This window comes from Peromyscus eremicus, unplaced genomic scaffold, assembly GCF_949786415.1.
Source record: "Peromyscus eremicus unplaced genomic scaffold, PerEre_H2_v1 PerEre#2#chr22_unloc_1, whole genome shotgun sequence".
NCBI classification, from domain to species: Eukaryota; Metazoa; Chordata; class Mammalia; order Rodentia; family Cricetidae; genus Peromyscus; species Peromyscus eremicus.
The window spans coordinates 849,636-875,271 of NW_026734286.1; the positions used below are offsets into that span (position 1 = coordinate 849,636).

At 43.9% G+C, this 25,636-nt stretch overlaps 1 protein-coding gene and 1 non-coding gene across 8 annotated transcripts in view; one reads left to right on the top strand and one right to left on the bottom strand.

The window, feature by feature from the left end:
- Positions 1 to 3,271: 3,271 nt before the first annotated feature.
- LOC131900846 (U6 spliceosomal RNA) lies at positions 3,272 to 3,380 on the bottom strand. Its single transcript, XR_009376292.1, has one exon. It is a non-coding gene; the product is annotated as a U6 spliceosomal RNA (small nuclear RNA).
- A 6,968-nt stretch (positions 3,381 to 10,348) lies between these two features.
- Marchf2 (membrane associated ring-CH-type finger 2) overlaps positions 10,349 to 25,636 on the top strand; it is a 29,102-nt gene continuing 13,814 nt past the window's right edge. For 6 of the 7 annotated variants that reach the window (XM_059251886.1, XM_059251891.1, XM_059251892.1 and 3 more), the window contains exons 1-2: positions 10,480 to 10,762; positions 18,847 to 19,074. In XM_059251886.1, coding sequence (XP_059107869.1) covers positions 10,740 to 10,762; positions 18,847 to 19,074 — 251 coding nt within the window. In that variant the 5' untranslated portion in view covers positions 10,480 to 10,739. The other variant, XM_059251887.1, reaches the window with a different exon arrangement.

A 25,636-nucleotide genomic window follows, 5' to 3' on the forward strand; every position in this document is an offset into this window, starting at 1 on the left:
GTACATGCAGGCAGAACACTGTATACATAATAAATACATAAATCTTTTAAAAATTTATTAAATTAGTTTATCTTGAAACAGTTGGCCACGCCTGTGAGGCTGAGAACCTAGTAGTTGCTTGGTCCTTGAGACTGGATGCCTCAGCAATTGGAGTAATTCCACAATATCCATCATTCTCACACTGGAGAGGTAGACAACATAGTGTCTGGTCTGCCACCTGTGGCCATGTAGGTGTCCAAGGACCATGCCACCACAGGGGCCATACCAATCTGAGTGGTCTGCTCTGCCACCTGGTGCCATGGTGATATCTAAGACAGAGTTGCAGCTGAGGCCCATGTATGGGTCCATGGCTCTATGGCAGCCAGGGTCTGAGTTGATGTAGGTGGCTCCTGTTACTATCAAAGGCCATGTGGATGCTCGAGGTCTAGGTCCCTACCTGGGGGCATGCTGATCTGAGTGGCTTGCACCTGAGGTAATGGTGACATCCAGGCCTGGCTGCTGCTGAGGACCATGTTTGGGTCTGTGATCCTATTGTAGCTGGGGTCTGTGTTGAAGTCAGAGGCCTGTGTTGCCATCAAACGCTACATGGAAGCCTGGGGTCTGGGCTACAATCCGTGGCCTTGGTGTTCAAGGGCTGTGCTGCCACCAGAGCCATGCTGATCTGAGTGGCCTGTGTTGCCATCCAGAACCATGGTGCCATCTGGGCTGTTACTGGGGCTTAGGGCTGTGTTTGATGCAGTTGGGATCTGGGTTGATGTCTGTGGCCTGTGTTACCACAGAGGTATAGTTGTTGTTGTTGTTTTAACTCTTTGGGGATGCTGCAAGCCGCAGGAAAATGTAATGTAATTCAACTACTATCACAAAGAAGTCAAGGACTTCTCCAAAGGTCAAGCCATGGCTTAAGTCTTGGTGACATTTTAGCTTGTGTGTGTGTGTGTGTGTGTGTGTGTGTGTGTGTGTGTGTGTGTGTTGGCTGGTTCCTACAGTGATTTTCTTGTAATGCTATGGGTGCTTCCAAGAACTCCTAACAGTGTACTTATCTAAAATACCTATCAGGCATCCAAGACCAAACCATCTCCTGAGCTAAGGTAACACTCTTATGGAAAAAACACCTGTTCCCTATGTCAGGAGGATAGCTTTATTTCTTGTGCTATCTGAGACCCTCCTTTTCTATTACTAACATTATAGACTCCTAACTTCTTACCTAAACACTCCTAGGAATGTAGTTGAGCACACAAATTCCTTTTTTTCTGATATACTAACCAATCATTAGCTCTCAGTTGACCTCCTTTTTTTTAACCACTCCCCTTTTGGGTTGTAAAAGAAAGCCTGACAGTCACTGCCTAAGGAAAATTCTTACCTGCCTTTATGACCCTGTAGCAATTCAAGCCTGTACCTGGCTGGAGGGGGAGGAGTGCTATTGCTTGGGTTTATAACTGAATACCCTAGAGAAATTGAGAGATTAACTGAGGGGTATAAGGAGATTCAGAGGAGGAATTTGAGGGAGAGAACTTGAGGATGAGATGGAGAAGAGAAAAGAGAATGGAGGAACTAGATGAGTAAGAACTGGAGAGAAACAAACTAGGTGGGAAAGAACTAGATTGAAGGGCTAGAAGAGAGTACTAGAGGAACAGAATGGAAGATGAGGAAGAGTTCGATGGGGAGGAACAAGATGAGGAAGAAGGAGATGGGAGAGAAGCTAAGATGGAAAGGAACTAGATGGGTGAGAAGCTAGATGGGGCAGAACTAATAAGAGAGAATTAAGATAGAACTTAGAGGGGACAACAGATAAATGTAGAAAGAAATCAGGCAAGAAAGGAGCTAGGCATGAGAACAGAACAGAAGCAGTGTAGAGAAAAAACTGACTCAAGAATAAAGTGTATGGACTAAAGAATTTCATGTACATAGATTCATTTCTTATCATCAAAGATTAAATTATCAGCTGGTTGTAGATTCTTTCCGGACCCTGGGAGGGGACTATCAAGGGGCTGGATCCCCATAGTCCCCAATACTGTGGAATGATAACTACAGGATCTCCATGACTTAAGGTGGCATTGGGATATCCAAGAGGAATTTTGACGAGGGTCCAGTAATGATGGTGTACCAGAATCCAGAGGCCTTGAACCAGACAAATGAATGACTCATTGCAATGAACATTTTGCAAGAAAAGCTGATTGGACAAAAGGGTATACTGTGTGACACACCATGGCTCCCAAATGCCACAAGATGAATGAAGAGGTGTTGGAGATGTGGGAAAGAGGAACAAAGAGGATGTTTGTTTGTTTGTGTTTTTATTTTAATTTTTAAAAATTTTCTTTTGGGGTTGATGCTGCAAGGGTGAAGGGCGGATATGGGGGGACTAGGAAATGAGTGGAATTGGATGCATGATGTGAAATTCCCAAAGAATCAATAAAGAAATTATGTTAAAAAACAACCATCACATTATTATTATTTTGTATGTATATGATGTGTATGTGTAGATATGGACATGGTGCACATGTGGAGGACAAAGGACAACTTTTGAGAGTCATTTCTTCTGTCTGTTGTGGATTCTGGGGATGAACTCAGGTCATCAGGCTTATTCATCAAATGCTATACCCATTGACCCATCTTACCAGTCCTTTGTTTTTTTAGGGAAAGTGGGAGGGTGGTTCTCACACTGTAATTCAGACTGGTACAAATAAAGGTCCTTTTCTTGTACCTTCATGAGTGTTTGGATTACAGATGTGCTCCACTGGCCTGGTTTCACATTTTTGTCATATTCAAAAGAAACTGGACAAATGGCCATCTGTGGTGCCTATGAACATACCTAAGTCCAAGCTGGCCTCCAGGCTCTCTCAACATCACAGATACCTCTTACAGTGTCCAGGCTGGCATTCTGGCTCTTCTCAGCTCTTCTCATCCTACCTCTTACCCTAAATTTCTTCAGCTCATGGGCTTTCTTCCCACAGCTTCTCATTCCCTTATAGCCCTGCCATTTCAGCTATGCACTCCCTTGGTCCCCTCTTCTGTTGTCTTCCTCTCTCGGCTCCCCTCTTCTTGCCCTTCTCTCTTGGTCTCCTTTGCCTACCCTTTCTTCTCTTCCTCTCTCTCCCCATCCCACCCCCCCATGGCTAAGTCTAGTCTGAAAGCCATGTTCAATCTACTACTTTCCCTGTCCTGGACTCTTCCAGGTGCCTTTAGCTGTACTAACTCTCATATCTATAATAAAATACTTGCCCTCAACTGTACTTTGGAGAGGCCATGTCCTCAGTTTATACAATTTTTCCTTTTAAATATGGAATGCTTAATGAATTTTCAGATCATCTTTGCTTACAGGGGCCATGCTAATCTTCTCTGTATTGTTCTAATTTTAGTATATGTGCTGCTGAAGTGAGCAACAGATGTGTGTGTGTGTGTGTGTGTGTGTGTGTGTGTGTGTTCATTTTTGTGTGCTGATGTGCCCTCCAGTCCTCACTTGAACACACCAGAGAACAATGTGGGGTATCCTGCTCTATCATTCTATCTTAGAGGCAAGGTCTCTTACTGAACCACGAACAAGGCTGGCAGCCAGCAAGTATGAGAGATCCTTCTGTCTCTGGCCCCTTACAGTGCTGAGGTTACAGACAGACACTGTTACATGTATTTACATGGGTGCTGGGGATTTGAACTCAGGTTCTCATGCCTGTGCAGCAAGTGTTCTTATCCACTGAGCCATTTCCTAATCCCAGACTTCAAATTTTTAAATTTATTTTTATTGTATGTGTATGAATGTTTTCTCAGCATATATGTCTGTGCATTCCTGGTGCCCACAGAGACCAGAATCGGATGTCAGGTCCCCTGAGACTAGAATTATATTTAGACTGTGATGAGCTGCTATGCGGATGATGGGAATCCAGCTTGAGTCCTCTGGAAGAGCAGCCAGTGCTCTTAACTGCTAAGCCATCTCTCCAACCTGCCCCCCCCCCATTTTGATTTCTAAATAGCATTTGCCAGATCCAGGGCAGAGGCAGGGCATACAAATCATCCTGAAATATCTTGCTGGGCCAGCAATGGTGGCGCACGCCTTTAATTCCAGCACTCGGGAGGCAGAGGCAGGCGGATCTCTGTGAGTTCAAGGCCAGCCTGGTCTCCAAAGATGGAATTGAAAAACCATCTTCTAGCAGCCATCGTAGCAGGATTATGATTCACAATACAGCCTTGACAAGAGAATACAAAAGATTTACAGAGAGGCACTGTGCCTTTTCCTTCAGCTCACTAAGCCAGGATTGCCTTGAACTCACAATCCTCCTCCCTCTATTTATGGGGTGCTTGGATGACAGGCAAGTACTGATATATCGATATATCCAGTTTATATGGTGCTAGGGATGGACACAGGGCTATCTCTTTTTCTTTTCTTTATTTGAGACAAGGACTCATGTAACTCGGGCTGGCCTTTATTGTGTAGCCAAGGATAACCTTGAAGTTTGATCTTCCTGTATCTACCCCCCAAATGCTAAGAATACCTGTGTGCACCAAAATGCCCAGTTTTATATAGTGTAAAAGATAGCACCCAAGGTTTTGTGTATGCTAAGCAAGCACTTTATCAACTGAGCTACATCCTCATTCCCTCACCTTTTCTCTATTTGCAAAATTAGTATGTTTATTTTGTTTGTATCTTGGTTTTTTTTCTTCTTTTTTAAAATTTTATTTTATTTTTGAGTCAGGGTTTCTCTACATAACCCTAGCTGGCCTGGAGCTCCCTGTAGACCATGCTGGCCTTGTATTTATAGAAAGCAATTTCCCTCTGCCTCCCCAGTGGTGAGATTAAGGATTAAGAGCATACACCACCACACCTGGCCCCAAAGTGAATATGTTTAATGAGCATGAGGGAATGGAGCTTAAAGCTAACCTTAAAAAAATGATATAAAAAGCTGCCACTATATAAATATATAAAAAGATATAAAAAGCTATTCATTCATCAAAGGAATGGACCTAGGAACAAAACACTCTACCAGGCTGGAAATGGAAATGGGTGGAGATCTTATATCCAACCACAAACAAACAAACGAAAAACCCAAGTCTCTTTGTACTTTCACAAAGGAGGTAGATGAGGCGCCTTAGAGGGTTAAAAATGTCCATGCTCATACACACACACACACACACACACACACACACACACACACACACATTCAAACACCAATAATGATAATAGCTAAACAAAATGGGAATGTAGTTCAGTGCTCACCTAGCACCCACACCTGGGTTTTATTCTCAGCACCACAAAAACCGTGAGTGGTAGTGTAGGCCAGTCATCTCTGAACTCTTGAGGTGAGAGCAGGAGGATCAGGAGTTCAAGGCCATCCACAATTAGATAGCTAGTTGAACTGCAGTGTGGAATAAAAATAAAATGGAAAATAAAACAAGGGTGTGGTTGGGCCAATGGGTAAAGCCACCTGTTGCCAGGCATGAGAACTTGAGTTTAATCTCAGTGACCCACATAGTAGAAAGAAAAGATTCCTACAAGTTGTCTTCTAACCTCTAAATTGGCACCATGGCAGACACATACACACACACACACACACACACACACACACACACACACACACACACACACTTGGTAAGTAAGTGTAATTTTTTTTTAAAGAAAGGGATTGAGTCTCTAAGGCCATATTTTCCTCCAGCCCTGAATAAAGACATTGTCTCTGTGGGGCTGGAGTTAAGAGCACTGTGTGCTCTTGTAGAGGGCTCAGGTTAGATTCCCGGAACTCAAAGGGTAGCTCACAATCATTTGTTACTCCAGTTCCCGGGAATCTAAGTCCTTCTGGATTCTACATGAACTGCACACACATGGCGTACATGCATACACACAAGCAAAACACTCATAAACAGAACATAAAAATAATCTTAAAAAGTTAAAATTGTCTTCTGTCCCAGAAAAAGACCCCTGAACCCATGTCACAACTAAATTTACATCTGTTTTAGCCTTTTTCTCTCAGCTTTCTATAACCGTAAGGGGCTATGTTCATGGTGGAGAGAAATTAGAGCTCTCAAATTTGGCCAAAGTGTAAAAGAAAAATATTTTAAAGACAATGTCTGTAGTCTAGGCTGAACTTTAACTTGATATATAGATGAGAATGACTTTGAATTCCTGATTCTCTGTTTCCAGTTTCTAAGTGATGGGATACAGACATTGGATACCATGCCCTGTTGTGTGGTGGAACCCAGGGAGAACCTGGGTAAATGCTAGGCAAGCATGCTACCAGCTAAGCTGTATCCTCAACCCCAAACTATAAGTAGATCTATATTCCTATCCTAATTTCTGTTTCCTAATTTTTTCGTAAAACTGGAAACTGAGGCAGTGGGTTTATTAACCTACATGGCCAGGAACAATAGTAACAATCGAATCAGACAATAATCATCAATGGATATCAAATTGCTGGCAAATATTTGTTGATAAACAATATTTAATTCATTTCAAAATATTTTCCCATAAATAATAAAGCATTATTGACAAATATGGCACACACTAACTCACACTGGAGAAACAGGCAGACATCGTTTCAACTCAGCATAATCAGGAGTGGAGGATATTAACACTGTATACATCTTGAGAACACAATGTTGTTTCTGTACTTTCTGCACAAAAACTTCATGAGGAAGAAATGTAGATATTTTCAAATGAAGGGTTAGTCTACAAAATATCTAGCCTGTCATTTTGAAAAGTATCAAGGCCATGAAGACAAGGCACAACTGAGGAACTGTTCCCATCCCCACTCCTGGGTGGTAGGAATGAACCCAGCATCTTGTTCATGTTGGGGGCAGGGGTTCTACCATTGAGCCAGGCCCTTAGGCCCTTGCTGGGAGATTCTACACCCTGAACTTTATCACCTAGCCCTACCTTTAAACGATATCATTCACACTTTGAAAGGGCTTTGAAAATTATATGGTAATACAGGATTAATGTTAACTTTCTGATCTTGAAGGTTGTTAACTGATTATGGAAAAGTGTGCTCATATTTAGGAAGTGGCTGAGCATGATAGCACCTAAATGCATTCCTAGTATGTGGGAGGCTGAAGCAAGAGGATTATCATGACTCAAGAACAGCCTAGATTACGGGTTGGGGATTTTTTTTAAAGATTTATTATTTATTTATTTATTTATTTATTATGTATACAGCATGTATGACTGCAGGTTAGAAGAGGGCATCTCATTACAGATAGTTGTGAGCCACCTTGTGGTTGCTGGGAATTGAACTCAGGACCTCTGGGTTGCTGGGAATTGAACTCAGGACCTCTGGAAGAGCAGTCAGTGCTCTTAACCACTGAGCCATCTCTCCAGCCCAGGGTTGGGGATTTAGCTCAGTGGTAGAGCGCTTGTCTAGCAAGTGCAAGGCCTTAGGTTTGGTCTTCAGCTCTGAAAAAAAAAAAAAAAAAAAAAAAAAAAAAAAAAGCAGCCTAGATTACATTGTAAGATCCTATCTCAAAAAAACAAAAAGCAGGACAGGGGCTGTACTCAGTGGGTAGAGTGCTTGCCTAGCATGCGTAAAGCCTGGGCTTCCATCTCCAGCATCAGATACCAAAGTGGTGATGTGATGCAGGCCTATCATCCCAGTCCTCAGGAGGTAGAGGCAAAAGCTACGCCCTCTGGCTACTCAGCAAAATAGAGGTCAGCCTGGGATACGTGAGATCCTGTCACAGACAAAAACAACAAAAGAATAAAAAAAGATGGATAATGTATAGTCCCATGATGGCAATATGTAGATCAAGTGTATACTTAGAGAGATAGAGGCAAAGAGAATACTATAAAGGCAAAACAAGAAGGATTACATAAGTTATTTTGAATCAGTTATCCTTGGAGATAGTGAACAATAACAAGAGTGGTGTCAATCCGAGACAGTGCAAACATTGTTCAGCAGATGTCCTTGCATAAATATTTTTGTAAAGTTCCAATGTCCTCTGTAATCACTTTTGTTATGGTTGTTATGGAGGCATGGATAAGTGAAATATCCTCTTTTATAATTTCTGGGGGTTTTTTTCTTTCTTTTTTTTTGCTGTTGTTTGTTTTTGATGACACAGGGTTTCACTCTGGCTGTGTATATGTGTATATGGCTGTGAAGTTGCCTCCTTCTGCCTCTGAAGGCTGGGATTAAAGGCCTGTTCCACCACACACATTCAGCCTTTTAAACTTTTTTTTTTTTGGTTCTTCGAGATAGAGTTTCTCTGTAGCTTTGGAGCCTGTCCTGGAACTTTCTCTGTAGACTAGGCTGGCCTTGAACTCACAGAGATTCGCCTGTCTCTGTCTCCCAATAGTGCTGGGATTAAAGGCGTGCACCACCACAATGTGGCTTTAATTTTTCTTTCTTTCTTTTTTTTTTTCAAGACAGGGTTTCTCTGTAGTTTGGAGCATGTCCTGGAACTTGTGCTGTAGATCAGGCTGGCCTTAAACGGCTTTTTACTATTGCTGTAGGAACTGAACAAAAGTGACTCCACATTGTTTCTGATGTTAATACTCAAAAACAGTTACTAAAGTCAGGTGTAGTGATTCATGAGAGCCATGCCCACACTTAGAAGCAGGAGTTCAAGGTCATCCTCGGCTGAATAGCCAGTTCAAAGCCAGATTGGGCTTCTTGAGAGCCTGTATCAAAAAAAGAAATCAAAAACAGCAACAAAATGGAGCTTAGGGGTGTAGCTTGGTGGTAGAGCACCTACCTAATATTTGAGGCTTATGACTCCATCCAAAGCACTGGAATAGTAATAGTAATAAATAATGAAAAGTGAGGGTATGATAACACATGGTTGTAATCTTACACTTGTGAGGGTAAGGCAGCACCTGGGCTATATAGAAAGACCCTGTTTCTAACAAACAAACAAAAAAATGATTTAATAATTGCTAATGTTTGTCTCACAATATTCATATTAGTTAATGTGTCCCCAGGGTCCTGAACAGTACTGTACCATAATAGTGCTACCTTCTGAATTTTGATCTTTTGTTGTTGTTGTTTGTTTCTCTTGATATGGTCTTGTGTAGCTCAGGTTGGCCTCAAATTTCCTATGTAATGTATGAGTGCTGGTATTATAGGCATGTACCACCGTGTCCAGATTATATGGTGCTGGTGATCAAGGTCAGGGCTCTGTGTGTGCTAGGCAAGTTCTACTAAGTATTGTATTTTTATTTGTTCGTATATTTGTGTGTCTGAGTGTGTCTGTGTGTATGTGTGTGTTCAAGCAGAACAAACAAGTTTGTATGCATGGGTTTCTCTCTTTTCACTTCATTCTCTTAAGGCAGGGTCTCTTAGTAAAACTAGTACTAGATTGACACTTCAGTAAGCCCCAGCCACTCTCATGCCTACACCGTCCACAACACTAGGGTTACAGGAGTTCAAGGCGTCATTCAGCCTTTTTTATGTGGGTTCTAGGAACTTTAACTCAGATCCTCATGTTTGCAAGGCAAGGGCTCTTGCCCACTGAGCCGTCTCCACAGCTCTTTCTACCATCATCTCTTGATCCATTTTTTTTCTTTTTTGTTTGTTTGTTTGTTTTTTTGTTTTTTGTTTTTTGTTTTTTTTTTTTTTTGGTTTTTCGAGACAGGGTTTCTCTGTGTAGCCACCCTGGCTGTCCTGGAACTGACTATGTAGACCAGGCTGGCCTCGAACTCACAGAGATCCACCTGACTCTGCCTCCTGAGTGCTAGGATTACAGGAGTGTGCCAACACTGCCCAGCTTCTTGCTCCATTTTTAAAAAATGTATCTCTTGCATGAATGAGTTAACGAATAAAAGATGTTGGCTTTAGTCTCCTCCACAACCCACAGCACCCTAACTCTTCTGGGCTGGTTTAGTGATCATACTATCTCTCCTTACCCTAGGATTGGTAAGTGTGATAAGGACGAATGTCCAGCACATACGAAGCCCTTGATTCCATTCTAGCATCCCACAGCACTGGGAAAGTGGAGGACAGAGGATCAGAGGTTCAAGGTCATCCTCCGCTATAGAGTGAATTCGAGACTAGCCTGATTTACACAAGACTTTGTTTTCAAAATAACGGGAAAAAAAGAAGCGTAAAGAAGTCACTTGGCAAGTGTCACGTTCAGTTTTGTTGCGGAGTTGTTTACTTAAGCGCGCCTTTGTTCTGCAGCAGGCGCTGGCAGCAAGTCTACAGTTTGAGCTTGGGTTGGGGAGGAGCCGGGATGAGGCGGGGCCCATTCTGGGGGCGGAGTCAGGACACGGCAGGGGCGGAGCCAGAAGCTGCGGCGCCGCGGGACCTGGACCGCCCAGGACGTCCCCGTAGCTGTAGGCCCCACCTCCTGGGGCGTGACGTGCACGGTGATTGGTAGATGTGGTTGAGAGGCGGTCTCCATTGGTTCGCCGCGCTGTCCGCTCGGCGGGCGGTGCCCGGACGCAGGTGCCGGCCGGAGCGGAGCAAGCAGCTGCAGACGGGCCGGGCCGGGCCGGGACCCGGGCCAGGGAAAACCGAGGGGCCTGCGCGGCCGCCCGGCCCGGCCGCAAATCAGGTAGGCACGGAAGAGCGGGTCAGGCCCGAGTATGCAGGCGGGTCCAACTCGGTTCCGGGTTCGAGGCTCCGGCTCAATACTCGGGCGGAACAGCTAGGTCTGCACTCTTGGCCTCGACCCTGCTCGGGACTCAGGCACCTCGGTTTTTATTTCGGGGCTGGTGAGAGGTCTCGGTGCCTCAGCGCGCAGCAAGAATCTCCGTGAGCCTCGGTTTCCCCATCCGTGAAAAGTGGGTCATCCCGGAGCCAACCTGATTTAGGAGATGGTTGATGAGGAAAGCGCCTGGCATACAGTAGGTGGTTAATAAGTGGCTAATGTCACTCTGTAACCCTCTTCATAACGGTTCTGTTTGGATAATAATTAACATTATAAAGAGTTGGGCGCTTCACAAAAAAGCTACTCAGAGTGCAGAGTACTGAAATTGTTGTTTTTCAAACGCTAGTCAGGGACTGCCAAGATGGCTCAGCTGCCCAAGGTGCTTGCCTGAGTTCTGTCTCAAGGTCTCATATGGTGAAAGAAAAAACTGACTCTAGAAAGTTGTCTTTTGAACTCCATAGGCCCACCCTTGCATGAGTACGCCCACATGCATGTGCACAAAATAAATAAAATTGAAAACACTTTTTTAAAAACTCTGTAGTCAGAATTTATGTGGTTAGTGGGAAACATACTGGGTGGAAATACTAAAAATAATTCCTCTCGTCTAAATGAGCAAATTGACACTCAGCGAAGTTTAGGCTGTTGCCTGAGGCCACACAGTAAACAAGAAGCAGAGCTTCTGGGATTAGAATTCAGTTTCTGGACTGGGGATGTAGTTCAGTACTTGCGTAGCACATACTAGGCCCTGGGTTCAATCCCCAGTATACACACACACACACACACACACACACACACACACACACACACTCCAAAATAAAAAAGACAGATGGGGCCCAGAAAAACAAATTAGCTTGAACCAGGACATACAACATCAGTGGCAGAGCCAGGATAAGCATGTAGGTCGTGGGCCATGGTGGCACATGTCTGTTATTATCTCAGGTACTCTGGAGGCTGAGGCAGGAAGAGTTCAAGGCCTGACGGGGTTACTTAGTATAACCCTGGTTTTGTTTAGTGCTTTTTTTTTTTTTTTTTTTAAATTTTAACTTATTTTTTATTCTTATTTTATTTTGTTTTTGAGACAAGGTCTCACTATGTAACCTTGTCTGTCCTGGAACTCCATAAGGAGACCAGGCTAATTTTGAATTCATAGAGATCCAACTCACTCTGCTTCCCAAGTGCTGGGACTAAATGTGTGTGCCACCATGCCTGGCTAGTTTTTAATTTATGTATGTGTGCCTGTATGAATTTATGCCTATTATGTAAGAACCCTCAGAGGCTGGAAGAGGGTGGTGGATCTCCTGCAACTGGAGTTACAGGCAGTTTTGAGCCACCATGTAGGTACTGGGAACCAAACTCAGGTCCTCTGCAAGAGCAGTAAGTACTTGAAACTGCTGACTCATCTCTCTAGCCCCATGATATTTTAAAACATTTGTTCATTTATTTATTTGTTTTGTTTATGTGTAAGTTTGTGAGTCCTCACTCACTACAGCACATGTAGAGATAGATCACAAGACAACTTTTGGGATTCAGTTCTTTCCTCCTACCATGTGAGTTCTGGGGATTAAACTCAGCTCATCAGACTTGGTGGTGGCAAGCATCTTTCCCTAAGGAGCCATTTTACCAGTCTTTAAAATAAAAATTTTAAAAAATTAAAAGAAAGCCCTGGAATCTGGGCATGGTGGCCCATGCCTATAGTCAGTCCAAGCACGCAGGAGCATGAGCACGGTGACTGCTGCAGGTTTGAGTACAGCCAGGGTCACATAGCCATAGAGTCCCTAAGACTCTAGGTGGAAAAAAATAAGAGTCTGGAATGTAGCTCAGTGAGATTCAGGGTTCAATCTCTAATATTACACATGGGGGGGGGGGGCGCAGTGGTAACCATGAAGCCTGGTACCTTTTCCTGAGAATCTATAGGCAGTTTATGGTTGCTGAGGGAGGGAGAGACATTCTCTTGAGTGATGTGATCACTGGTAAGTGCCCAGACTCCAGAAGTAAACCCTTTCCCATGCTCCTTGTTGGTTCACTCCTTTCAAAAAAAGTAAACACAGAATCTGAGTGTGATGCTGCCTGCCTGTAATCCCAGCACACAGGAGGCTGAGGCAGGAAAATTACCAAGAATTCAAGGTCAGTGTGGGTTATGTAATGAAATGCTGTCTCAAAAGTGAAGCAAACAAAGGAACAAAAACTAGTGGCTGGTTTTTGAATACTTGCTGAGCTGGGCAGTGGTGGCCCAGACTTTTAATCCCAGCACTCATGAGTCAGAGGCAGGCTGATCTCTGTGAGTTCAAGGCTAGCCTGGTCTACAGAGGGAGTTCCAGGACTGTTACACAGAGAGACTCTGTCTCAAAAAACCAAACAAACAAAAAAAAAAAGAAAAAGAAAAAAAGAAAGAAAGAAAGAAGAAAAAGAAAAAAAGAATCCTTAGTGCTCTTGCAGAGGACCTAGGATCAGTTCCCAGAACCTTCATGGTGGCTTACAGCCATCTGTAACTCCAGTTTTAGGGAATCCAACTCCTTCTTCTGGCCTGTTCAAGCATTCACTGGACACACATAGTGAACTTAGGTGCATGCAGGCAAAAACTCATACATATAAAATAAAATTAATAAATAAAATTAAATAAGTCAACAAAAAAGAACTAGTGTCCTTTGAAGACCAGATAACTCACTGTACAGTTTAAGTTTAAATCCTGTCTCTGTCTCTTTCCAACTGTGTGACCTTGAGTGAATAAGCATCCCTTCTGAACTTTGGCCTCTTCTTCAATCAGTGAGGATAATTACTGGGCTTATACTTTGGTTGTGAAAACTTGATGAAAGCCTTAGAACTGTTTCCCATTATAGAGACTGGCAGGATAGCTTCTAAGGCTCATCTAACTGATTCTTCCAATTTGTTACAGAGTTGGGAATGAGAAATGAATACAGCAATACTGCGTGCAATCACTCTGTGCTAGATCTAGGACGGGGTGCTGGGGACAGCAGGAAGAATGTCTGACAAAGTCCCACCTTTCCAGAGTCACTGAAGAGTACGAAGACAGGCATGACAGGTTCATTAACAAACATTTCAGAAAGGACCCCATGCCATGAGGTGTCACTTTAGCCATAGTGGTCCAAGAGATGTACTCCAGGGATGTGACCTTTGAAGGAGACACTTAATAACAATTGTTTGAAATTTGAATGTAAGCAGATAGCTTGGCAATCTAATATTTTGTGTGTATTGTTTATTTTTGAAACAGGGTCTCCTGTAGCCCAAACTGGCCTCAAACTCAATATATAGCTGAGGATGACCTTGAACTTCTAATCTTCCTGCTTACATGTCCTGAGTGCTGGGATTATAAGTGTGTACCCCCATACTCAGTTTTATAAGGCCATAGGGAGCAAACTCAGTGCTCTGTGCATGCTAGATAAACATGCTGCCAGCTGAACCACAAGCCCAGCTTTAGTATCCAGTGTTTAATACATTTTTGCTGATGTTACTTTTTAAAAATTTATTTCAGTGTGTGTGTGTGTGTGTGTGTGTGTGTGTGTGTGTGTGTGTGTTTTCTCTTTCACCATATGTGTGTGTGTGTGTGTGTGTGTGTGTGTGTTTTCTCTTTCACCATACAGGTTCTGGGAACAGAACTCAAGTCACTAGTGCCTTTACTTGCTGAGCCATTTTGTTTTTTTGAATTGAGGTGTCTTGTAGCCCCACCTGATCTCTAGCTCTCTGTGTAGCCAAAATAAGCATGAACTCTTGATCCTCCTGCCTCTGTTTAGAATGCTGGAATCATAGGCATGTGCTACCATGCCCAACATTTCTATGACTATTTTAGCAATTTATGGACTAGTATGAGCAGATTTACTAGTGTTGGTGGACTTCCCCCAATAGTAGGTAAAGTAAGGAATTGTGATAATTCTTGTAAGCACAATTGTTGGTATAAATTCTAAGATCTGTCATCTTCTAAAACTTGGAAGACAGAGGCAAGACGATCAAGAGTTCTAGCCTGAGCTGTATAGTGAGACCCTGTCACCAAGAAAAAAGAGAGAGAGAGAGAGAGAGAGAGGGAGAGAGAGAGAGAGGGAGAGCGTGCGCGAGCGCGAGCAAGCGCACTGGGAGTGTAGTTCAGTTGGTAGAGAGTTTACCTAGCATGCACGAAGCTCTGGGTTCCATCTTCAGAACTACATACACCAAACATGGTATTCCTGAAATGGGAGTATTTAGAAGGTGAATTTCAAGAGTTCAAGGTCAGGGCTGCAGAGATGGCTCAGGGTTAAGAACACTGGGTGCTTTTCCAGAGGACCTGGGTTCAATTCCCAGCATCCACATGGTAGTTCATAACCATCTGTAGCTCCAGTTCCAGGGGATCCGATGCCCTCTTTTTGCCTCACAGGCAGCAGCTGTACATGTGGTACATAGATACACATGCAGGCAGATACACATAAAATAAAATACAAACAATACAATTTTAGAACATTTAAAATGATAGTTCAAGGTCATCTTTGGTTAAATAGTGAATTCTAGAAATCTTATCTCAAAAAAAAAGAGAGAGAAGGAAGGAAGAAAAAAGAAGAAAAAGAACCAAAGAAAAGGGGAAAAAAATCTAAAACAAATCATCAGAGGTCGAGGTGGACTTTTTTCAGCTTGCATTCTCTCAGAGGGCCCAGCACTTCCCCACTGACCTCTCATCTGTACATTCTGGTTGACAGAACATCAGTGTCCACAACAAGGCAGTCCTGGCCGATGCCCTATGGCTGTTATCTCAGGTTCTCAGCCTTCCTCATGGCTGTCTGACTTTGGTTGATACTTGCTTATCTGACCTATGGTGGCTCAGCTATGGAGGCCTCAGAGGTCATGCTGGGTTTTTAGCTGAGCTCCTCAGGGAAGAGCTGGTCTGTCAGCTGACTGTCTGAGTGCAAAAAGTCAGTTAATCATTTACGTTCCATGTATTTTAGGTCTCTGGTTTTCACAGGCAGGGCTGGTAAGAGTTGACTTGGGGTGGAGCTGGCCCTATCAGTTGGAACTTACAAATACTATTAGGGTTGCTGTGGGCTCTGGATTTTATTCTTAGAGACAAGAGTCTTGGGTGTTGGACAAATTGAAACCAGTGATCTTTGGCTCTGGATTGATGTCTTAAGTAGCCTTCTGTTCTTTCCGGGATTTCTCAGAAGAGTGAGGCATGATGCCACAGTCCTATGACCTCAGCTACTTGAAGAACTGAGGCAGGAGGGTCTTAAGTTCAAGGTCTGCCTAGACTACAGAGCAAGCTCCAGGCAAGGTCGGCCTGTGTAGCTTGGAGGTACTCTCAAATTAAAACATTACCAGACAGTGAGATAGATACCTCATAGAGTAAAGTGCTTGCCACCAAGCCTGATGACCTGAGTTTGAGCCCCCAAAACCCACTTGGTAGGAGAGAACTGACTCTTGCAAGTTGTCCTCTGACTTTCACATGCACTCTGTGGCACATCTACTCTCTCCTCCATAAATGAACATAACAAAATTAATGAAAAATTTTGAAAATCAAAAAGGAAAAGTTTTAAAAGTGTGTGTGTGGAGGGGTGGGGTGCAGAGAGCTACGAGTATAGCTTAGTGGCAGGGTGATTGCCTGGTAAGGCTGGTCTCTAAGTTCATATCCTGCTACTAGAAAGGAAAAAACATTCTTAGAGGAAATTTACACAGAGATTGGAAAGCTGGAATTCCCTTCTTGCAACACTGGAGAAGAGGATGAGGCTGCATAGGGTTCCTTTTTGCTTATTGGACCCTGAGGCAGAGGGCAGAATTCCACCAAAGTCATGAAGAGTAGACTTCAGAATAGCTTCCTGAGGTATTCACTATTTCCTGTAGCCTCTCCTTGGGAACTGAGGATAGAACAACTGGTCTTATGGGGACACATACATGTGTCATTTCCTTGATGAATTGAAATCTCCAAGAGTGCACAGTCCAACAGAGGCCATGAGTCACAAGGGACCTGAATGACTCACCATTCTGGTGCTGTGCAAAACACTTGAGTTTCTAGTTCTCTATCTCTCCCTCCCCCCGCCCTGCCCCGTCCGTCCCTCCGTGTGTGTGTGTGTGTGTGTGTGTGTGTGTGTGTGTGTGTGTGTGTGTTGGTTGGGAATTGAATCCAGAGTCTCACACATGCTAGGGCAGCACTTTATTACTGTTCCATCTGTCACAGGCCCTCACTGGATTCTAGGCAGGTATTCTACCTCTTGAGTCATGCTCCCAACCTCTCTATATGCATTCTGTTTCCATTAAAGACAGCTTAATGTGTTTTTAGTCCTGTCTCAAGGATCTTGTCTTAGCTAGAACAAGATGGTCCTGGCTGTGGAAAAAACTGAGTGAAGGGCTGGGCACACAGTAGATGTGTAGTTACTTTCAATTGCTGCTCCATGTGGAAATGTGACATGGAGGCTGATTTGTAGGATTTGTAATTGGGACCATGCCTGGCTTTTTCTAGAAGACTAGAAAAAATCCATCACAAGCCCCAGCTGTCCTCCAAGCCTGGGCTAAGTTGTGTATATCACATCATAGAGTTCTCACATCTACATTTTACAGATGCAAATAGACATTCAAAGAGGCAAGTCTTAGAGTCCTGTCTTAGTGTCAGTTCTGTTGCACTGATAAAATACCTTGACAAAAGCAACTTAGGGGAGAAGAAAGGATTTATTTTAGTTCACAGTTCCAGGTTACAGGCCATCATTTCAGGGAAGTCACAGCAGCAAGAACTGGAGGGCATTTGTCATATCACATTTATAATCAGGAACAGAAAGCAATAAATGCATGCAGGCTAGTGCCCAGCTCACACTATCCTTTTCATTCAGTCCAGTGTGTAGCTCACCTTCCTTCAAGGGGGGTCTTCCCACCTCAACTAACCAATTAAGAAAATACCTAGGGCTAGGCAGTGGTGGCACACACCTTTAATCCCAGCACTCAGGAGGTGGATCTCTGTGAGTTCTAGGCCTGCCTGGTTTACATAGTTCCAGAACAGTCAGGGCTACACAGTGAAACCTTGTCTCAGAAAACAACAACAACAACAAAAACAAAACAAAACAAAAATGAAATTGTCAACTAAAAAACAAACAAACCATTGATTAGGGAAAAAAAAGGGCCTGGTGGTGGCGGCACAAGCCTTTAATCCTAGCCAAGGCTGCACAGAGAAGCCCTATCTCAAAAAGAAACAGAGAAAGGAAGAGAAGAGAGGGAAATACCTAGGTAGAAGGGACTCCAGATGTTTCAGCAGGTAAAAGGACTTGCCACCAAGCCTAATGACTTGAGATCAACCCTCAGGATCCATATTGTGGAAGAAGAGAACTGACTCTTGCTAGCTGTCCTCTGACCTCCACATTCATGCTGTGCACATACATAAACATACACAAGACAAACATAATTTAAAAAGAAAAAGTCCCTCAAAGACACAACCACATCCCAACCTAGTCTAGACAACTCCTCATGAGAGCCCCTTCCCACAACCACATCCCAACATAGTCTAGACAGTTCTTCATGAGAGTCTGTTCCCACAGCCACATCCCAACATAGTCTAGATAGCTGAGAGCCCCTTCCCACAACAATATCCCAACCTAGTCTAGACAGTTCTTCATTTCTCTGTGTAGCTTTGGAACCTTTCCTGGAACTCACTCTGTATGTAGCCCAGGCTGGCCTTGAATTCACAGAGATGCACCTGCCTCTGCCTCCCGAGTGCTGGGATTAAAGATGTGTACCACCACCACCCGGCTTCCAGGTGATTCTTGATTGTGTCAGTTTGACAACTAAATAACCATCACAATCCCTGACAAGATGGAACTCAAGATCCAGGCATGGTCTAAAATCCACCATTCAGAAGTCTTAGATCTTAAGTTCCAGGCTAGCCTGACTATAGAGTGAGTTCAAAATAGGGACTCAGAGTGGGGAGACCACTTCGTAGGTAAAGGCTAGCTGCACAAATGTGAGGACTTTAGTTTACATCCCCAGAACCCATGTAAAGCCAGGCATAATAAGCCTCAATCCCAGTCCTCATACTGTGAAAATGGGAGGTGGGGTCAGGAGAATCTCTGGAAGATGGGGAGTCAACTGGCCTAGTGTACACAGTAGAAAACAAGAGACTCTGTCTCAAACAAGGTGGCAGACATGGGTGTTCTCAGACCTTTGACCTCTACTCATGTGCCTTGGTACACACTCACTTGCACATACACATATATTTGCAAGCACATGTATACACATACATACATACCTCAAAAAAAAAAAGAGTAACCCAACTGTTACCGTGACTCACTAATTTTGCCTTTGATCTCTCTGCTGGCCTCCCCTCAGGCTCCTGGGACCATGGGCCTCAGGCCCTGAGGACAGAAGGCTCCTTGTGGCCATGACGACAGGTGACTGCTGCCACCTCCCTGGCTCCCTATGTGACTGCTCTGGCAGCCCTGCCTTCTCCAAGGTTGTGGAGGCCACAGGCCTTGGGCCACCGCAGTATGTGGCACAGGTGACTTCAAGGGATGGCCGACTGCTCTCAACTGTCATCCGGGCTTTGGACACACCGAGGTGAGTAGTATCCTGACTGTTGTCCATTTCTTTCTGGGTTGAGTGATTTTCTCCTAGTCTGAGGTTAGGTTCAGTCACTGAGAGAGGCAAAGGGGTGAACATGCCAGAGAGAAGAAACCAAATACAGAGGTTGGAGAGATGGCTCAGTGGTTAGAGAACACTTGCTGCTCTTGCAGAAGATCAGAGTTCAGTTTCCAGCACCAACAATGGACAGTTCACAACTGTCTGCAACTCCAGCTCCAGGAGATCCAACACCCTCTTCTGGCTTCCTTGGGAACTTCCTCTCCACAGAGCAAATACTAAAGAGACCAAATAGTTGGGTGTGGTGGGACATGTCTGTAAATGGGGCTAGGGAGATGGGGCAATTGATAAAGTGCTTGCTATGCAAGCTTGAAGACCTGAGGTTCATCCCTGGAATCTGTGTAAAAAGCTGGGCTTGGTAGCCTGTGTTATAATCCCAGGGAGAGACAAGCAGATCTCTGGAGCTCTCTCAGCCAGCCTGCCTTAACTGGTGAGTGCTAGGCCAGCTAGAGACCATTCTTTAAAAAACAAGGTGGACATCCCCTGAAAAGCAGTGCCTGATGTTGACCTCTGGCCTTCACACACACATATACATATGCACACAGATAGGAACATGTACCAGGCTTTTTGTTTTGGGTCACCAACCAGCTCCAAATCATTACACGGAGTCTTCCTATTAGTTATGAATGTTCAGCCTTATCTTATGCTTGTCCCACTAGCTCTTATAACTTAACCTGTTTCTCTTCATCTACATTTTGCCTCAGGGCTTTTTACCTTTCTTTCCTTCTGCATATCTTACTTTCCCTGCTTCTCACGTCTGGCTGGCTGGTGGCTGCCTAGCTTCTGGCCCCAGGTGTGTCCCTCTCCTTTTCCCTCATTCTCTCCTCCTTCTCCTCTCCCTTGCCTAGATTTCTCCTCCTACTTATTCTCTCTGCCCACCATCCCTGCCTATCCCTCTCCTGCATAGCTGTTGGCTGTTCAGCTTTTTATTAGACCAATCAGGTGCCTTAGCAGGCAAGGTTAAACAAATGCAACACATCTTTACATAATTACACAAATGCAGCAAAAACAAATGTAACACATCTTTACATAGTTAAATATTCCACAACAAGAACACACATCCACACACAAAACTTGAGTGTGGAGACACATATTTATAATCCCAGAACTGGAGGTTGATCCCTGGGACTTGCTGGCCAGCTAGCCTAGCCAGTGAGAGACCTTGGCTCAAAAAACAAGATGGCGGTCAGTGAGATGGCTCATTGGGTAAAGGCCTGATGTTCTATCTACATTAGATCCCTGGGATACACATGATGGAAGGAGAGAATCAACTCCTGAAAGTTAGCCTCTGACCTCCACATGTGTGCATGGCACGTACATGCCTACCTGTCCACTCATGCACACAAAATAAATGAATAAAATGTAATTTTAAAAACAAGGTAGACATTCCTAGGCCAGTGGGAGACTCTCTCTAATAAACAAGGTGGATGGCTCCTGAGGAATGACACCCGAGGCTTCCACAAGCATGTGCACACACATGCATGCTCACCAGCACCCATCTATACACCTTACATAAGCACACACCAAAGAACATAAATTCCAGTACATGAATTCTGAGGCAAGAGGATTAAAGTTTAAGGCAAGCCTAGGCTACAGAGAGTATGAGACCATCCTAGTCTACATAGCAATATCTTTTCTAAAATTTACTAATAAATGAACAAATTGCAGCTGGGGATATGGCTTAGTGATAGAGTGCTTGCTTAGTATGAGCAAAGCCATGGATTCTCTCTTCAGCACTAAAATTCTAGATGATTATGGGAAATCTGAAGATCAAGTGTTGAAAGTTGATTCATGAACTTTTTCTTGAGGAGATATAAACAAATGCTTGCTTCCTCCCTTGATATCCCCCAGAGACAGGACACCAATGACAAACTAAAGTACAGTTCCACCAAAGCCTAGGTGTGGGGACCAATGAGTTTATTGGGGTTACTTAGAGAGTTCGGGTGGGTGATTACTTACAGGAGCATGGATACCCCAGAAGAGCTGTATCACCAGAAAGTCTCACTCAACATAGATGATGACTTCCCCATAGCACCATAGATAGAGTCCCCCTTCATGAACCTCCCATGTTCTGCATAGTCTAGCACCTCTTAGACCACAAGATCATGTGTAACTAGGAAATTAATCGAATATAGTTAGCAGGGAGAAGTGCAGGAGGTGGTGTCTGGGGTCTCAGGGGAGGGTATAGTGACCCTCCCACCTCCTCTTTGTAGGAGGGAAGGCCAACAGTCAGCAGACTGGATCTTGAAGGTTGTTTGCAAATAGTCCCAGCTACTCTGATGAAGACGATGAAAGCTATTGTGCCCAGAGGATAGGGCTTTACAACACCAGTGACCTTGGGCTTTGGAGAAGCAGTGCAGGGAGTGAGAATTGTGGAGAAGAGTACCTGGGCTGAAACTCCTGTGGATACCTTTCTTTCCCCGAGTGATCTGGAACAGATTTCTGGTCAGAGTATTCTGAGAATATGTTGTTATGGTCCTCAGAGTGTGGATTTTGCTGCCTCTGTCCATGATGAAGGTATGTTCTAAGGAGCCCACTGGAACTGAAATGATCATAAGCTGAAAATGCTAGGCTGGCAAGATGGCTCAGTGTGTAAAAAAACTGGCTACATGTGCCTGACAACTTGAGTTCAACACTTGGAACACATATAAAAGTGGAAAGAGAGAACCAACCACAGCAAGTTGGGTGGGAGAGACAGGTAGATACTGAGAGCTTGTTGGCTAGCATGCCAGCCTAGCTAAAAATGCAGACTTCCAGTTCAGGGAGAGACCCTGTTGAGGAAGACACTTGACATGGTGCTCTGGCCTACACATGCATGTGCACAGGCACATGCACCTGTAACTCACATGTGAGACACACACACACACACACACACACACACACACAGTGGTTAAAATTTTTCCAGGCCTTCCTTCCTTCCCCTCTTTCTTCTCTTTTCTCCTTCCCTCTTCCTCGCTTTCCTTCCTTCCTTCTTTTTTTTAAATCTCAAGACAAAGTTCCATGTAACCCATTCTGACCCCAAGCTTGTTATGTAGCTTAACTGGTCTTGAACTCCTGGTCTTCCTACCTCTGCCTTCTAGTACTGGGACTATAGATGTGCACCACATTGCCCAGCTTCTTTGGACTTCTCACTTTTTTTTTTTCAAGACAGGGTTCCTCTGTATAATTCTGGCTGTCCTGGAACTCCCTCTGTAGACCAGGCTGGTCTTGAATTCACAGAGATCTACTTGCCTCTGCCTCCCAAGTGCTGGAATTAAAGGTGTACACCACCAGTGCCCAGCTGAACTTTTCCATATCTGTAAAGTGGAATCAAGTGAACGTTTTCCTCCAAGGCTCATTGTGAGAATGAAATAAATGAAGCCCAGTATTGCACTTAGAATATAGCCTATAGCCACAGTTCTGGAACCAAGGGGAGCCAAGGGGAGAGGAACATCAGTTTGAGATTGACTTGTGAACCCATGTCCAGCCTGGGTTATGCAGTGAATGCAAGTGAGACCCTGTTTCAAAAAGCAAAACAATTGAGCATGGTTGCACACATACTTAGGAGGCAGAGATAGGCAGATTTTTGTGAGTTCAAGGCTAGCTTCATCTATATAACAAGTTCCAGGCCAGCCAGGGTTACATAGTGAGACTCTGTCTCTAAATAAATAAAAATAAATAAATATAAAAACAAAGTTAGGCATGGTGGCACGTGCCTGGCATCCAGGACTGGAGAAGTAGACACAGGAGGACCAGGAATTTAAGGTTATCCTCAGCTATGGTGGCAAGTTAGAGGCCAGTATGGGCTACATGATACCCCGTCTGAAAACAAACAACAACAACAAAAAATAGACTGAAGTCGGATGTGATGGTGTATGTCTTTAATCCTAGCACTTGAGATCAGAGGCAGGCAGATCTCTATGAGTTTGAGGTTAGCTTGTTCTGCATAATGAGTTCCAAGACAGTCAGGGCTACATAATGTAACCATGTCTTGTTTGTTTGTTTGTTTGTTTTGGTTTTGGTTTTGGTTTTTGGTTTTTCAAGACGGGTTTCTCTATGTAGCCCTGGAAACCATGTCTTAAAATAAATAAAAACAGGCTTGCAAAGATGATTCAGTGGGTAAAAGGCCTGCTGCTATACAAGCATAAGGACTTGTATTCAAATCCCCAGAATCCATGTAGAAATCCAGTCATGGTACGCAGGCCTGCAAACCTTGAGGTAGGGGTGGAGACAGGTGAAGCTCCAGAAGCTCAGAGCAAGCCTGACACATACAGCACATATGAACACTGACCCTCCTCAAACAAGGTAGGAGGTTGTCATATATAGCACTCATATAAGATAAATTAAACAATTAAACTAAATGCCCCCAAAGTGCCTGATACATGGGGAGTGCTCAGTAAACCATAACTTGCTCTCTTTCTGCCTTTGTAAGAATTGCTGTTTCAGAGTTTTCAGGGCTTCCCAGAAGAAACTGAGCTGACGTGGCTCTTGAGAGTCTTACTGTTTCCTTTCTCTGAGTTGGTTTCTGGAATGGGGAGTCCTTTCCTGTGAACTTTTATGTTTGTGTGACTGTGTGTGTGTGAATCGGAGTGTGTAATTAGAAAGGAACTGGGAATGCCCTTGGGGGGGGGGGAGAAAGAGAGAGTTTGCATGTGTGGGGATACACACGTGCAGTTGTGTGTACCTGTTTGTGTGTTTGTGGAGGTGAGAGGCTGACATCAGGTGTCTTTCTTCATCTCTTTCCAACACACAGGCACCCATGCACACACGCACGCTGTTGAGGCAGGGTTTCTGACTTGAACCCAGAGCTGGATGATTCTGCTAGAATGGATACCCAGTTTGTTCTGGGGACCCCATCTCCATCTTCTAGGTGCTGGGATTACACATGGGCCACCACACCTGGGCACTGAGGATCCAAACTCCAGTTCTTAGGTTTGCCTGGCAAGCTCTTTACCCATTGAGCATCTCCTCAGTCTCCCCAGTAGCCTTTTGGTATGGCAAAAGAAAACAACTTCTTAGAGACTGGGCTGAAAGGAAAGATATGAGCCCTATCTTTTGGGATCTGGGCTGTTTGGCATTTCTGTTATTTTGAGACAGGATTTCATGTAGTCCAGGCTTATTTCCAGCCTTGAACTCTTGATCCTCCTGTCTCTACCTCCAAAGTGCTGGATTCGCAGCCACACAAACAGAAAGCTGGAGAAAAGGTCTCTCTCTCTCTCTCTCTCTCTGTCTCTGTCTCTGTCTCTCTCTCTCTCTCTCTCTCTCTCTCTCTCTCTCTCTCTCTCTCTCTCTCTCTCTCTCGTGTGTGTGTGTGTGTGTGTGTGTGTGTGTGTGTTCCTGACAATATGCTCTCTGGGCAGAAATGTTTAGAAAACAATGACTCATGTATTGGATAGCCCATGGGTCCCCTAAAGCCACACCTCCTGCCTTCTGGAGCTGCCCTAGGAAGAACTCAACTTCCCTAGAGACTGGGCTGTAATTAGAGACTCCACACAGCAGCTGTTATGGATGGTTTCTATGCCTGTTTGCCCATCCCACCCCTTGTCTTCCTTAGCCATGCACAGAAAAACAAATGAGTAATTTTCTCATATGCACAGGTTTCTCAGAGTGTAACTTTTAGATATCGATAGAGCCAGGAGTTTTGATAATGTGTTTTTAAAAAATTTTGTGTGTGGGGCTGGAGAGATGGTTTAGTGGTTAAGAGCACTGGCTGTTCTTCCAAAGGTCAATTCCCAGCAACCACATGGTGGCTCACAACCATCTATAATGGGATCTGAAGCTCTCTCTGGTATGCATGCAGACAGAGTACTCATACCTAAAAATATACATATATAAATAAAATTTTAAAAAAATTTGTGTGTGTTGTATATTTGTATGTATATGTAATCATGTGTGTGTGGTATTTGTTAATGTGTGTGTTATCAAGTGTTTTGCTGTATATGTGTGTAATTATATGTGTGTGTGAGATGTGTGTTAGTGTATGTGTGTAAGCATGTGTGTGTGTTAGTGTATGTCTGAAATTTTGTGTGTGATGTGTGTTAGTGTATGTGTGTATAATCATGTGTTAGTGTATGTGTGTGATTATGTGTGTGCTGTAGTCCTTGAGGACTGTATTAGTTATTTGTCTTGTTTCTGTGACAAACACCTGACAAAGGTAACTTAAGGAAGGAAAGATTTGTTTCCATCATGGCTGGGAAGTCACAGTGGCACAGGCATCTGAGGTGGTTGTTCATGTTGCACTTATAATGCTTAGGAATCAGATAGATGAATTGCTTGTGTTCAATTTGCTTTTTCCTTTAAAAATTATTAGTGTGTATGTGTGTGTTTGTGCACACTCCTGTGTGTATCCCATGATGTGTGTGTCCAAAGGACAACCTGAAGGAGTCGATTCTCTTCTTCCACAATGTGGGTCCCAGGGATTGAGCTCAGGTCATCAGATTTATCAGCAAGCACCTTTATCCATTGAACCATCTTGTGTCCCTGCTTCCTCTTTTTTATTCAG